This window comes from Octopus bimaculoides, chromosome 6, assembly GCF_046866305.1.
Source record: "Octopus bimaculoides isolate indiv1 chromosome 6, ASM4686630v1, whole genome shotgun sequence".
Classification (NCBI taxonomy): Eukaryota; Metazoa; Mollusca; class Cephalopoda; order Octopoda; family Octopodidae; genus Octopus; species Octopus bimaculoides.
In genome coordinates, this window is record NC_142933.1 from 109,619,628 (window position 1) to 109,633,349 (window position 13,722).

The window sequence follows — 13,722 nt, forward strand, 5'->3', positions numbered from 1 at the left end:
TTAAATAATTTTTCTATCTTTATATAATAAGTATTTCATATTAATTCATTTGGTACTTATTGTTGGTTGAGATATATATCTAATTATTGTTCTACTTACGATCTGACGAGTAGCTATATTTTTGAATAGAACTTATTTTCGATAATCTCAATTGATTTTAATCGATTTAAATTTCTTTTCTATTTGAAAATTGGTTATGAAACACGTGTAATCTTTTTATTATATTTATCTTATGATATTTACTTTACTTTATATTATACTCATTTATTGTGCTTTTAATTATTAATTTTTCTATATGTGATAGTGGATTTTCATCGATGAGTTCTTGAAAATTGGTTATTTTCCCTAAAACTATATATTTTATATATACCTTATCTCTAAGGCTCAATTTAATTTTAATTTTTTATAAATTGATTTTAATTGAGTTTTTTACCTGTAATTTTGGATTTTGTCCCTAATATTATTATTATTATATATATATATATATATATATATATATATATATATATATATATGTATAAGGCGGCGAGCTGGCAGAATCGTTAGCATGGCGGGCGAAATGCTTAGTAGTATTTCGTCTGCTGCTATGTTCTGAGTTCAAATTCCACCGAGGTCGACTTTGCCTTTCATCCTTTCGGGGTCGATAAATTAAGTACCAGTTACGCACTGGGGTCGATGTAATCGACTTAATCCATTTGTCTGTCCATGTTTGTCCCCTCTATGTTTAGCCCCTTGTGGGCAATAAAGAAATAGATATATATATATATATATATGTGTGTGATATCCTCCTCCCTCCATCTATCCCTCCCTCCCTACCCACCACTTCTTCCAGTCTGTTTAGATGTTCAATAAAAATAAATATGTTTCCTTAAAATTGAATGGACTTTTTTAAACAAATTAAACAAATCCAATAAAAATGAATTTTTGTTTTCAACAGATATTTTCCAATTAAAATAGTTTTTTTTTTCTCTTGTTCTATTTTGCAGAATTTTGTATCTCAGGGTCGATCTCTGCCAGAATTTGAAATGAAATGGCGACACTGGCGAGACGAATGCAGCAGACGTTTGAAGAGTGGAGATTTCATCGCTAACGAACATTTAGAAAACATGGCTAAAGTAAATTTCCCTTTTGTTGTCTTCTTTGTTTTGTTTATGATGTTATTTTATTGTGACTCATGATGATGATGATTTGTTGTGATTCTGGGCAGAACTCAGTTCCAATACCAGTTTGGGTAGGAATTGTTTAAGCAAGACCTTTCCCCATCGATTCTTGTGGCACATATTTCTGAGAGACATTCTTTTGCATTGGGTTTGGTCATCCAGTCTCTCTACGTGCTACCTTGGGTAAGTGTCTTCTATGGTGCTACGGGATCTGGTAGACGGAAACTGAAAGAAGCCTGTTTTGTTTGTGTGTATATGTACTCTGCAAGGTGGTTGGTGTTAGGAAGGGTGTCCAGCCGTTAGAAATCTGCCAAAACAGACAATGAAGCCTGGTGCAGTCTTCTGCCTAGCTAGTTCCTGTCAAACTGTCCAACCCATGCCAGCATGGAAAATGGGACGTTAAATGGTGATATATATACTCTTTTACTCATTTCAGCCATACGGCTGTGGTCATGCTGGAGCATATATCCTATACGTATATGGTATTTATGCATTGTTTTACAGCCAGATGCATTTCCTGTTGCTAACCCTTCCCTGCTTTTTCAAGTAAGGGATTTCTTATTATATTACATGTCTGTGAAGGCATGAAGCAAGTGGATGATTTGTCAACAGGAAGAGTGACACCACCACCTTTTCTTTGATTATTGGTCTGCTTCATGGATGCAGAACTGTGACTAAGCAATAACATCATTATCAACAACAACAGCAACAATTCCAATAATGCTACCAAATATTTGTGAACTTTTCAACCTGCTTCCTCTGTTGGCTAGTCTTATCTCTCTCAGCATACGTCCTTTCCTACCAACTTTAGAATGAAAACCACTACATATATTGATGTTCTAAACTTCGACAGTGGAGGCGCAATGGCTCAGTGGTTAGGGCAGCGAACTTGCAGTCGTAGGATTGCAGTTTCGAAATCCAGAGTGTTTATTGAGCGAAAACACCTAAATCTCCATGAGGCTTTGGCAAGGTGACGAGTAGCAACTACTGTTGTACTCTTTCACCGCAACTTTCTCTCATTCTTTCTTCCTGTTTCTGTTGTACCTGTAATTCAAAGGGCCAGCCTTGTCACACTGTGTCATGCTGAATCTCCCCGAGAACTACGTTAAGGGTACACGTGTCTGTGGAGTGCTCAGCCACTTGCACATTAATTTCATGAGCAGGCTGTTCCGTTGATCGGATCAACTGGAACCCTTGTTGTCGTAACCGGTGGAGTGCCATGACACTTTGACACATTAACCCTGTTGCTGCTGCTGCCGAGATAACAATAACCAATGGAATAGGAAGAGATGAAGAGATGGAAGGGAAGAAAAGAAACCAAACAACCAATGTTGCCCCATCTCTTTAACTTTCTACTCATTATCTTTGCTGTTACCCCTTTTGTAGTGGAGGCGCAATGGCCCAGTGGTTAGAGCAGCGGACTCACGGTCATAGGATCGCGGTTTCGATTCCCAGATCGGGCGTTGTGAGTGTTTGTTGAGTGAAAACACCTAAAGCTCCACGAGGCTCCGGCAGGGGATGGTGGTGAACCCTGCTGTATTCTTTCACCACAACTTTCTCTCACTCTTACTTCCTGTTTCTGTTGTGCCTGTAATTCAAAGGGTCAACCTTGTCACACTGTGTCACGTTGAATATCCCTGAGAACTACGTTAAGGGTACACATGTCTGTGGAGTGCTCAGCCACTTGCACGTTAATTTCACGAGCAGGCTGTTCCGTTGATCGGATCAACTGGAACCCTCGACGTCGTAAGCGACGGAGTGCCAACAACCCCTTTTGTCACCATCATCATTGTCATCATCACCGTCATCATGATGATCATCATTATTGACATTATCAATTTCCATTTAGACTATCTATTTAATTAATTAATGTAGGTATCTATGATTATTCGGTTTCTTTTCTTTTTTTTCTTTTTCAGATTTTATGTGGAGAAGAAACAGTTTTCCACCAAATGAAAGACTATTGTGAAACGTGGTTCCATATGTTGGTATCCAAACTATTTTACCAAAATCCTGTTGTAAAGACCATGGAATTGCAACATTATATACAGGTAAGTCCAGACTTCTGTCATCATTAAAACCTCATCCTTTCAAGTCATCCGACCCATGATGGCACAGGTTGGATGGTTTGACAATATCTGACAGAGCTAAAGACTGTGGTTAAGAGTGCAGGCTACTAACCCCAGGATTCCGAGTTTGATTCCAGGCAGTGACCTGAACAGTAATAATAATAATAATAATAATAATAACAATAATAATATCGAAAAATACCTTAGGACAGCTTCTGTTACCTAGGTGACCAAATTAGTAGCAGGGGTGGATGCTCTGAAAGTGTAGCTGCTAGACTAAGAATAGCCTGAGCAAAGTTCAGAGAGCTCTTACCTCTGCTGCCTCTCGCTCAGAGTAAAAGGTAGACTGTATGACTTGTGTACGAACAGCCATGCTACATGGCAGTGAAACATGGGCCGTGACTGCTGAGGACATGCATAAGCTTGCAAGGAATGAAGCCAGTATGCTCTGCTGGACGTGTAATGTCAGTGTGCATACACGACAGAGTGTAAGCTCCTTGAGGGAAAAGTTGGACCTAAGAAGCATCAGTTGTGGTGTGCAAAAGAGATGTCTGTGCTGGTATGGTCATGTGCGAATAGATGAGGACAGCTGTGTGCAAAAGTGTCATACCCTAGCAGTTGAGGGAATCTGTTGATGAGGTAGACCCAGGAAGACCTAGGATAAGGTGGTGAAGCACGACTTTCGAACATTGGGTCTCACCAAGGCAATGACTAGTGACCGAGACCTTTGGAAATATACTGTGCTTGAGAAGACCCAGCAAGCCATGTGAGACCATAACCCGTGGCCTATGCCAGCAGTGTAACCAGCCTATTTATGCATACCTTTCTTCCATTGGACACTAAACTTTGCTTGCAAAGACCTGTTGAAGCAAGTGAAATCATCATCATCATCATCATCGTTTAACTTCCGCTTTCCATGCTAGCATGGGTTGGACGATTTGACTGAGGACTGGTGAAACCGGATGGCAACACCAGGCTCCAATCTAATTTGGCAGAGTTTCTACAGCTGGATGCCCTTCCTAACGCCAACCACTCAGAGAGTGTAGTGGGTGCTTTTACGTGTCACCCGCACGAAAACGGCCACGCTCGAAATGGTGTCTTTTATGTGCCACCCGCACAAGCCAGTCCAGGGGCACTGGCAACGATCTCACTCGAAAATCCTACGGGAGCCAGTCAGGCGGTACTGGCAACAGCCACGCTCAAAATGGTGCATCTCATGTGCCACCCGCACAAGAGCCAGTCCAGGGGCACTGGCAACGATCTTACTTGGCTTGCCGGGTCTTCTCACGCACAGCACATTTCCAAAGGTCTCGGTCAGTAGTCATCGCCTCGGTGAGGCCCAATGTACGAAGGTCTTGCCTCACCACCTCAGCCCAGGTCTTGCTGGGCCTACCTCTTCCATGGGTTCCCTCAACTGTTAGGGTGTGGCACTTTTTCAGGCAGCTATCCTCATCCATTCTCACCACATGTCCATACCAGCGCAATCGTCTCTCTTGCACACCACAACTGATGCTTCTAATGTTCAGCTTTTCTCTCAAGATACTTACACTCTGACGGGTATTCACATTGACATTACACATCCAACGGAGCATACTGGCTTCATTCCTTGCGAGCTTACGTGTGTCCTCAGCAGTTACAGCCCATGTTTCACTGCCATGTAGCATGGCTGTTCGTACGCATGCGTCATACAGTCTGCCTTTTACTCTGAGTGAGAGTCCCTTTGTCGCCAGCAGGGGTAAGAGCTCTCTAGACTTTGCCCAGGCTATTCTTATTCTAGCAGCTACACTTTCAGCGCACCCCCCCCCCCCACTACTAACTTGGTTGCCCAGATAGCGGAAGCTATCGACTACCTCTAGTTTTTCACACTGGAATGAGATAGAAGTTGTTTCCTGTTTGTTTACAGTCTTTATTGCACCTGAACATCTGCCACAAACAAAAACTAACTTGCTAGTTAACCTGCCTTTGATGTTGCTGCACCTCTTATGTGTCCATAGCTTGCACCGGGTACATCTTATAGAGTTACTACCTACTCCTTTTCTACATACTGAGCAGGGCCATCTACCTGAAGGGGTTTGTGTTTTATCTACCTTCCTACTTATTAGGATTTTGGTTTTAGCTAGGTTGACTCTAAGGCCCTTCAATTCTACACCTTGCTTCCACACCTGAAACTTCTCCTCTAGTTCTGATAGTGACTCCGCAATTAGGGCAAGGTCGTCAGCATAGAGGAGCTCCCAGGGGCATCCTGTCTTGAACTCCTCTGTGATTGCCTGGAGGACTATGATAAATAAGAGGGGGCTGAGGACGGAACCTTGGTGGACCCCTACCTCTACCCGGAATTCATTGCTGTACTCATTTCCAACCCTCACCTTACTGGCAGCATCTCTGTACATGGCTCGCACAGCTCTCACTAACCATTCTTCTATCCCAAGTTTCCTCATTGACCACCAGATAAGGGATCGGGGGACCCTGTCAAAGGCTTTCTCCATGTCAATGAAAGCCAGGTACAGAGGTTTATCCTTAGCTAGGTATTTCTCCTGCAGCTGTCTCACTAGAAATAAGGCATCAGTAGTGCTTTTACCTGGCACGAACCCAAACTGCATCTCATCTAAATTGATTTGCTCCCTAATTAGTTGGGCTATGACCCTCTCTGTAACTTTCATAACCTGATCTAACAGCTTGATGCCTCTGTAATTATTTGTCACAATCAAAATCAAATTCGCTGATGTGGCTGATGATAGCACCACATGGCTAGCATCCGTGCCAGTGGAATGTTAAAAGCACCATTCGAGCGTGACCATTGCCAGGGCTTTCTGTCTGGCTCCTGTGCTGGTGGCACATAAAAAGCACCATTTGAGCATGATTGTTACCAGCGTCACCTTACTGGCACTTGTGCCGGTGGCACGTGAAAAACAACATTTGAGCGAGGTCATTGCCAGTGCCGCCGGACTGGCTCCCTTGCAGGTGGCACATAAAAAACACCATTTGAGCGTGGCTGTTGCCAGTACTGTCTGACTGACCCTCATGCCGGTGGCACGTAAATGCGCCCACTATACTCTCGGAGTGCTTGGCATTAGGAAGGGCATCCAGGTGTAGAAACTCTGCCAGATCAGATTGGGGTCTGGTTCGCCAGTCCTCAGTCAAACCGTCCAATCCATGCCAGCATGGAAAACAGATGTTAAACGATGATGATGATGATGAATGAGAACCCAGGTTTGAAATTTCCCCAAGACACCTGATGAAGGCTGGAGGGTATATCAGCCGAAACATTGTGTTAGCAAACAAGACGAGAACAAATAATCGTCAAATGTCAATAATGTAAATAAAGTGACAGAATTGTTTTTCACTCGCTAATCCTTATTGTTGAAGTGTTCTCTTTGCTTTCCAGCCTTGCATCGACATGTATCGAGGAGACAACCGAATGGCTCAGTTGGACAATATTCTTATTGCTTTGTTTGAATTTGACATTAGCCAAATGATTCGCAGCTGCTGGTGAGTCCTACATTTATATTCTATAGCTTTCTCTCTCCTTTTTAATTGTATGTTCAATTTTCCTCAATCGCATTATGTTATTTTAATGCTGCAAACATCATCATAATGTCCCCTAGCTCATGGATCGGATAGAGTTTATCGAGGCAGATTTTCTACGGCTGGGTGCCCTTCTTGTTGCTGACCCCCATCTGTTTCTAAGCAAAGGTAATATTTCCCCATAGCCATACCTTTTTTCTGCAGAATACTGGAAATGAAGGATGCTGCTTGTATAGCAGTGACACTCATTTACAACTATCACACAATGTCAAGACAAGGAAATACATACACACACACACACACACACACACAAACAAACAAACAAACAAACACACACACGTTTCCATTTACTGAATCCATGCACAAGACATTGATCAGCTTTTGTCTCACCTGGTTATAATTAATTACCTGGATTATAAATAAAATAGAATTCAAACTAATTTATACTACAATAAGGCACAGGTATGGTTGTGTAGTATGAAGCTTACTTCCCAGTCACATGGTTCCATGTTCAGTCCCACTGGGTAGCACCTTGGGAAAGTGTCTTTAGCCCTGGGCCAGCCAAATCGTCGAGTGGATTTGGGAGACAAAAACTGAAAGAAGCCTGTTATATATATATATATATATATATATATATATATAATAAATGAGTATATGCATATATACGTACATGTATGTACATACTTACATCTACCTGTAAATATAGATGCATATCTGGGTACATGATATTGCAAACAAAACGTAGACAAAATGATAAACGAGTACAGAAAACACACAGGCCACATAGAGAACATCTCCTTCATCAATATATATATATATGTATGTGTGTGTGCGTGCGTGCATATATATGTGTATGTATGTTTGTATCTCTCTATCTTGACATTACGTGACATTTTTAAATGACCCCCTATCATACAAGCTGTGTGATTCATTTCCAATATTCTGCAAAAACATGTCTGGCCATAAATAGATTATTCCCTTGCTTAGAAAAAGGCCAGGGGTGGTGACAGGAAGACTATCTGGCCATAGAAAAATCTGCTTCAATAAACTCTGTCCAGCCCATGCAAGCATGGAAAAGTTAAGGTTTACAACACTATACAGGTATTGTCTGGTTCAGTGTCCTGTGAAATTTAGTTTGAATCTTTTAATACAATTGTAAATTTAATCTTTACTTCTATATTCTTTGTTTAATTTATTTAGAGACAGCACTGGTGCTGGTGCCATGTAAAAAGCACTGGTGCTGATACCACATAGAAAGCACCCAGTACACTCTGTAAAGTGGTTGGCATTAGGAAGGGCATCTGGTTGTAGAAACCATGCTAAAACTGGCAGTTGGAGCCAGGTGTGGCTCCTGGCCTTACCAGCTCCTGTCAAACTATCCAACCCATGCCAGCATGGAAAGCATGTTGGATGATGATGATGATGATGAAAGTTTAAAATATTTCTTTAAGAAGCCTTTCTAATTTTCATGTTTCCCTTTTCTAATATCTTTACAGCACTTACCTTGACAATTGGTGGTTCACGGCGCACCTTGCTGATCTTCTGACTCACAGTGGTTTCCTGGCACCACAGAAATTACCGTTAGTTCAACCAAATTTCTCTTGAATTTCTTCTCTTGGATGTGTTTTTTTGTCTTATGTCTCATTAATGGAATCAACATAAAAATAATAATAATATGATGACAAGCTCATGGAGAGGTATGATGTATAGCGACTGTGTGTGTGTGTGTGTGTGTAAGTAAAGAAACATGGCTTAGTGGTTAGAGTGTTTGGCTCACGATCGTAAGGCAGTGAGTTCAATTCCCAGCAATGCCTTGTGTCCTTGAACAAGACACTCTATTTCATGTTGCTCCACTCCACTCAGTTGGCAAAAATGAGTTGTACCTGTAATTCAATAGGGACCATCCTTGTCACACTCTGTGCCATGCTGAATCTCCTGGAGAACTACATTAAGGGGACATGTATCTGTGGAGTACTCAACCACTTGCACATTATTTTCACGAGCAGGCTGTTCAAATGGAACCCCTGTTGTAACTGATGGAGTGCCAGTTGTAGTGTGTGTGTGTGTATAGTGGTGTGTGTGTATAGTGGTGTGTGTGTATAGTGGTGTGTGTTAAGATGTAGGTGTGTGTATTCATTTCCCTATATGTGATGTTGTTTAGCCCTAAGACATTTTTCATTCAGCAGAAATTTGGTCAAAGGCTTTCTAACCATGACCATCTCATCTTATTTTCAGTCATTGTATTATATGTGGATCATGAGTTGTTTCTGTTTTTTTTAAGATGGTTCACGTGATTCAAAGGAAATTTGACTGCTGTTTCTAGCAGATGGAGCAGCCTTATGATCACAGGCATTCCGGCCACGACTATACATCCTCTTTGTATACCATTGTGTAATCTGTCGTCATTTACTGAAGATAGAAGTTGTATGCTTTGAGAGATTTGGCTGCTGTTTCTAGCTGAATGAATGACCATGTAGCATCTCTGATGGTGGTGGTGGTGTTGATGGATGTGTGATGGGGTGTACCTGTTCATGTGGTCCTGTGTTAGTGTGTGAATGTGGTGGAGAAATCTCTTTGTTCGTTGTTTTATATTGTTAATGACTTCACCCTTCATCTTGTTAGATCAGTGGTTCTCAATGGTGGCTCCCAGGGCCTCATGTGGCCCCTTAAACATCCTTCCAGCAGCCCTCGACAGTCTTCCCTCTATAAATATAATTTTTCTTTTAATTGACCTTTTTTGGTGTGGCCCCCAAAGAAAGAAAGATCCAGGTTTTGGGTCTTCAGCCCAGATAGTGAAAAGGATTGAGAACCATTGACGTAGAAACTGACAAAACAAACCTTGACAAAAGTCTAAAACATGGATTTGTCATGAAATATTTGCTTTGTGGGAATAATTCAATAAGCCATGTGTGGTTGTGTGGTGAAGAAGTTTACTCCCCAACCACCTGGTTCCAGGTTCAGTCCCCTTGTGTGGCACCTTGGGCAAATGTCTTCTATTATAGGCTCAGGTCGACCAAAGCATTATGACTGGGTTTAGCAGATGGAAACTAAAAGAAGCTTGTCATACATGTACACATACGCACACACACACTGACACACACACAAACACACACACATGGCTTAAGAAGGTTGGTTTGCAGCTATGTTGTTCTGGGTTCAGATCCACTGCGTGACACCTTTGGCTAGTGTCTTTTATCATAACCCTGGGCCAACCAGAGCATTGTGAGTGGATTCAGGTGATGGCAACTGAAAGAGGCCCATCATGTGTGTGTATGTGTGCGCTGTTGTCTTGACATCATGTGATGGTTGTCAATGAGCATCATTGCCATCCAGAAAACATGTCTAGCCAGGGGGAAATGTTACTTTGTTTGAAAACAGGTGAGGGTTGGTGACAAGAAGAGCATCCAGCTGTAGAAAATGTGCCTCAGCAAATTCTCTCCAACCCATGCAAGCATGGAAAAGTGGACATTAAAACAACATCATTATTTAATGTCCTTTTACCATGCAGATATGGGTTGAACAGTTTGGTCGGATCCAATGGTCCCAAAGTCTGCTTAGGCATGCTTTCTATGGTTGGATGTCCTTTCTAATGCCAACCCCTCTTCAGAGTGCACTGGGTGCCCTTTTTTGTGCCACCAGCGCCTATGAGGTGCTGGTGGCATCTTGGAAGGTAGGGTAGGGGTAGTCTTTTTCTCTTTTCTGCTCACTGGCAAACATATACACACAAATGTACTTTTTTGTGCTAATTTCTTAGTTTTTAGGTCAATGTGTTGTTTACATTATGAATTATAAAAACTTTCCACTTTTTCTGTTTATTTTAAAGGCAAGGCTTGAGTATGAGAGAATATTTACTCCTGGATTATGCTTCCAGTTTGATGTCTCACAAAAGGTAAGAACTACTCTTCTCTATGTGTGTGTGTTTGTCTAGATATTATGTAATGGTTGTAAACAATGTTGTTTATTTTTCAATCTTTCACAAGAAATCTTACCTTGCTTGGGAGAAATCTTACTTTGCTTGGGAGAAATCTTACCTTGCTTGGGAGAAATCTTACCTTGCTTGGAAACAGGTGAAAGTTGGCAACAGGAAGGGCATCCAGCTGTAGAAAGCCTGCCTCAACAAATTCCTTCTGACCCATGCAAGCATGGAAAAGTGGATGTTAAAATGGTGTCTTTATTGGTGTCATTCCATACGGAGAGAGAGAGTTTTAGGATTCTTTTAAAAATACTCCAACAATGATCCATTTCTTGTTACTTACATTTCAAGTTAAGAAAAATTGATAGAATTCTTCTCATGAAATCATCATCATCATCGTTTAACGTCCGCTTCCCATGCTAGCATGGGTTGGACGATTTGACTGAGGACTGGTGAAACCCGATGGCTACACCAGGCTCCAATCTGATTTGGCAGCGTTTCTACAGCTGGATGCCCTTTCTAACGCCAACCACTCAGAGAGTGTAGTGGGTGCTTTTACGGCCTGTCAGGCGGTACTGGCAACGGCCACGCTCAAAATGGTGTATTTTACATGCCACCTGCACTGGAGTCATTCCAGCGGCACTAGCAACGATCTCGCTCAAAAGTCCTTACACATGCCGCGGGCACAACTGCCAGAAAGGCGACGCTGGGCACAGGTGCCATCACGATTTTGCTTTCGCTTGCCCCAACAGGTCTTTGCAAGCTGAGTTTCGTGTCCAATGAAGGAGACGACGTTGGTTCTTAAAAATTTGTTAGCATTTCAGGCTCATTCTTGAACAAATTCTAAAAGACAGTCTTCATAACATTTTTATTTACGTGTCATCCTTGAAGATATTGTGAATGTTTCTTAATAATCTTTTGCTCCATATTCTTGTTGCAGTTTATGGCCCATTGGTATTCACTATTTTGACTTCTGTCCTGAGTTAGGCAGGTAAGACTTTTCAAGTTCAACTCGTTAGCATTCAGGTTATTCTGTCAAATGTTTTGCTTATTTATCCACATTGTTTTGAATTAATCATGTATTATCTTACAGCTTTGAGATTTCCATGAGGTAACTATTTATTTTTTTAGAGTGAGATTGTAGGGTAAGTGTGAAAGGCTAGATCTGGCCATTTTGAACAGAAAACAAGTAGAATATTTGAACCGTATTTGGTTGGTTTAAATGCTAAAGGGTTAAGCTGTATGAAACTACAAAATACACAGAAATATTCCATTAAAAAAATCACATATTTAACACACCATCATATCATATTCTGACCAAATATTTTAGACTAGAAGTCAGTCCTCTGGACATTACTGTCTTTGGGTCCCAAGGCTTATAGGGCTGGTTGCCTAGTTTCCACGGAGTTTAAGTGACCAAAACCACAACATTCCCCCAGAACAGGATACCAGTTTGTTGCAGGGTTATGCAGTTATAGCTCAGTGGAGCCATGTGAAACGAAGTGTTTAGGGAATCAAAAAGCTATGATCTTGCAATCCCAAGAGCAATACCTTAACCACTATGCCACAAGCCTTCACCCTTCATATACAAAAAGTGACCTTTAACTCTCTTAACTCAGATAAAAGTTAATTTTCTTGCATTAGCATCAAATGTTCTTTTCTACTCTAGGCACAAGGCCCGAAATTTTTTGGGAAAGGGCCAGTTGATTAGATCGACCCCAGTATGCAACTGGTACTTAATTTATCGACCCCTGGAAGGATGTAAAACAAAGTCAACTTCAGCGGAATTTGAACTCAGAATGTAAAGACAGATGAAATACTGCTAAGCATTTCGCCCGTCGTGCTAATGATTCTGCCAGCTCACCGCCGCCTTTGCCTTAGCCTAATATGTTACTGATCTCCTCTATCTTCTTGTAAACTCTTTCTGATATAAATCTGTGAAACATGTATTTCTAAATCCTTTTCATTCAAATTTTCTCTTTCATATTTTTAAGGATTCTTTGAAGAATATCTGTTTTATCTTTTCTCATCTATTGATATCTTTCTGCAGAGAATACTTGGAACTTTACTTAGAACGTATCCCACTCGATACTGAGAAGAAAGTCTTGAAATTGTTGAATATTTGTGAAACGAGAGGCTTACAGGAACATGGTGGGTTTTTTTTAATACTTTTGGCCATTTTGTTACCATAGTTCTGTTGAAATACACCTGCCTTTCTTTCAATGAATTTTGGACAATTTATTGAGGCAGTTTTTCTATGGTTACCATAGAAAATAGTCTTGTCACCAACCCATTCATGTTTCACATCATCATTATTATCATCATTTATACTTATACACACGCATATACTCTTTTACTCTTTTACTTGTTTCAGTCTTTTGACTGTGGCCATGCTGGAGCACCGCCTTTAGTCGAGCAAATCGACCCCAGGACTTATTCTTTGGAAGCCTAGTACTTATTCTATCGGTCTCTTTTGCCGAACCGCTAAGTTACGGGGACATAAACACACCAGCATCGGTTGTCAAGCGATGTTGGGGGGACAAACACAGACATACAAACACATACACACATACATACATATATATACATATATACAACAGGCTTCTTTCAGTTTTCCGTCTACCAAATCCACTCACAAGGCTTTGGTCGGCCCGAGGCTATAGTAGAAGACACTTGCCCAAGATGCCACGCAGTGGGACTGAACCCGGGACCATGTGGTTGGTAAGCAAGCTACTTACCACACAGCCACTCCTACGCCTATATATATATATATATATATATAGGTGCTGGTGCTGCATAAAAAGATCTGGTACTGGTGCCATGTAGAAAGCACCCCATCCACTCTGTAAAGTGGTTGGTGTTAGGAAGAGCACCCAACCTGAGAAACCATGCCAAAACAGATAATTGGGGCCTGGTGCAGCTCTCTGGCTTACCAGTTCCTGTCAAACTGTTCAACCCATGCCAGCATGGAAAATGGCTGTTAAATGATGATCAAAGCACCATTCGAGCGTGGCTGATGCCAGTGCCACCTGACTGGCACCCGTGCCAGTGGCAC

The 13,722-nt window shown here is 41.5% G+C and overlaps 1 protein-coding gene across 2 annotated transcripts in view; it reads left to right on the top strand.

Annotated features, from left to right (window-relative positions):
- Positions 1–13,722, top strand: part of LOC106870438 (nuclear pore complex protein Nup85) — a 40,983-nt gene that overhangs the window by 19,106 nt on the left and 8,155 nt on the right. For both annotated transcript variants that reach the window (XM_089354409.1, XM_089354410.1), the window contains exons 9-15: positions 987–1,115; positions 3,080–3,211; positions 6,615–6,718; positions 8,251–8,334; positions 10,578–10,643; positions 11,608–11,658; positions 12,718–12,818. In XM_089354409.1, coding sequence (XP_089210535.1) covers positions 987–1,115; positions 3,080–3,211; positions 6,615–6,718; positions 8,251–8,334; positions 10,578–10,643; positions 11,608–11,658; positions 12,718–12,818 — 667 coding nt within the window. The remainder of the gene's footprint in view (positions 1–986; positions 1,116–3,079; positions 3,212–6,614; positions 6,719–8,250; positions 8,335–10,577; positions 10,644–11,607; positions 11,659–12,717; positions 12,819–13,722) is intronic.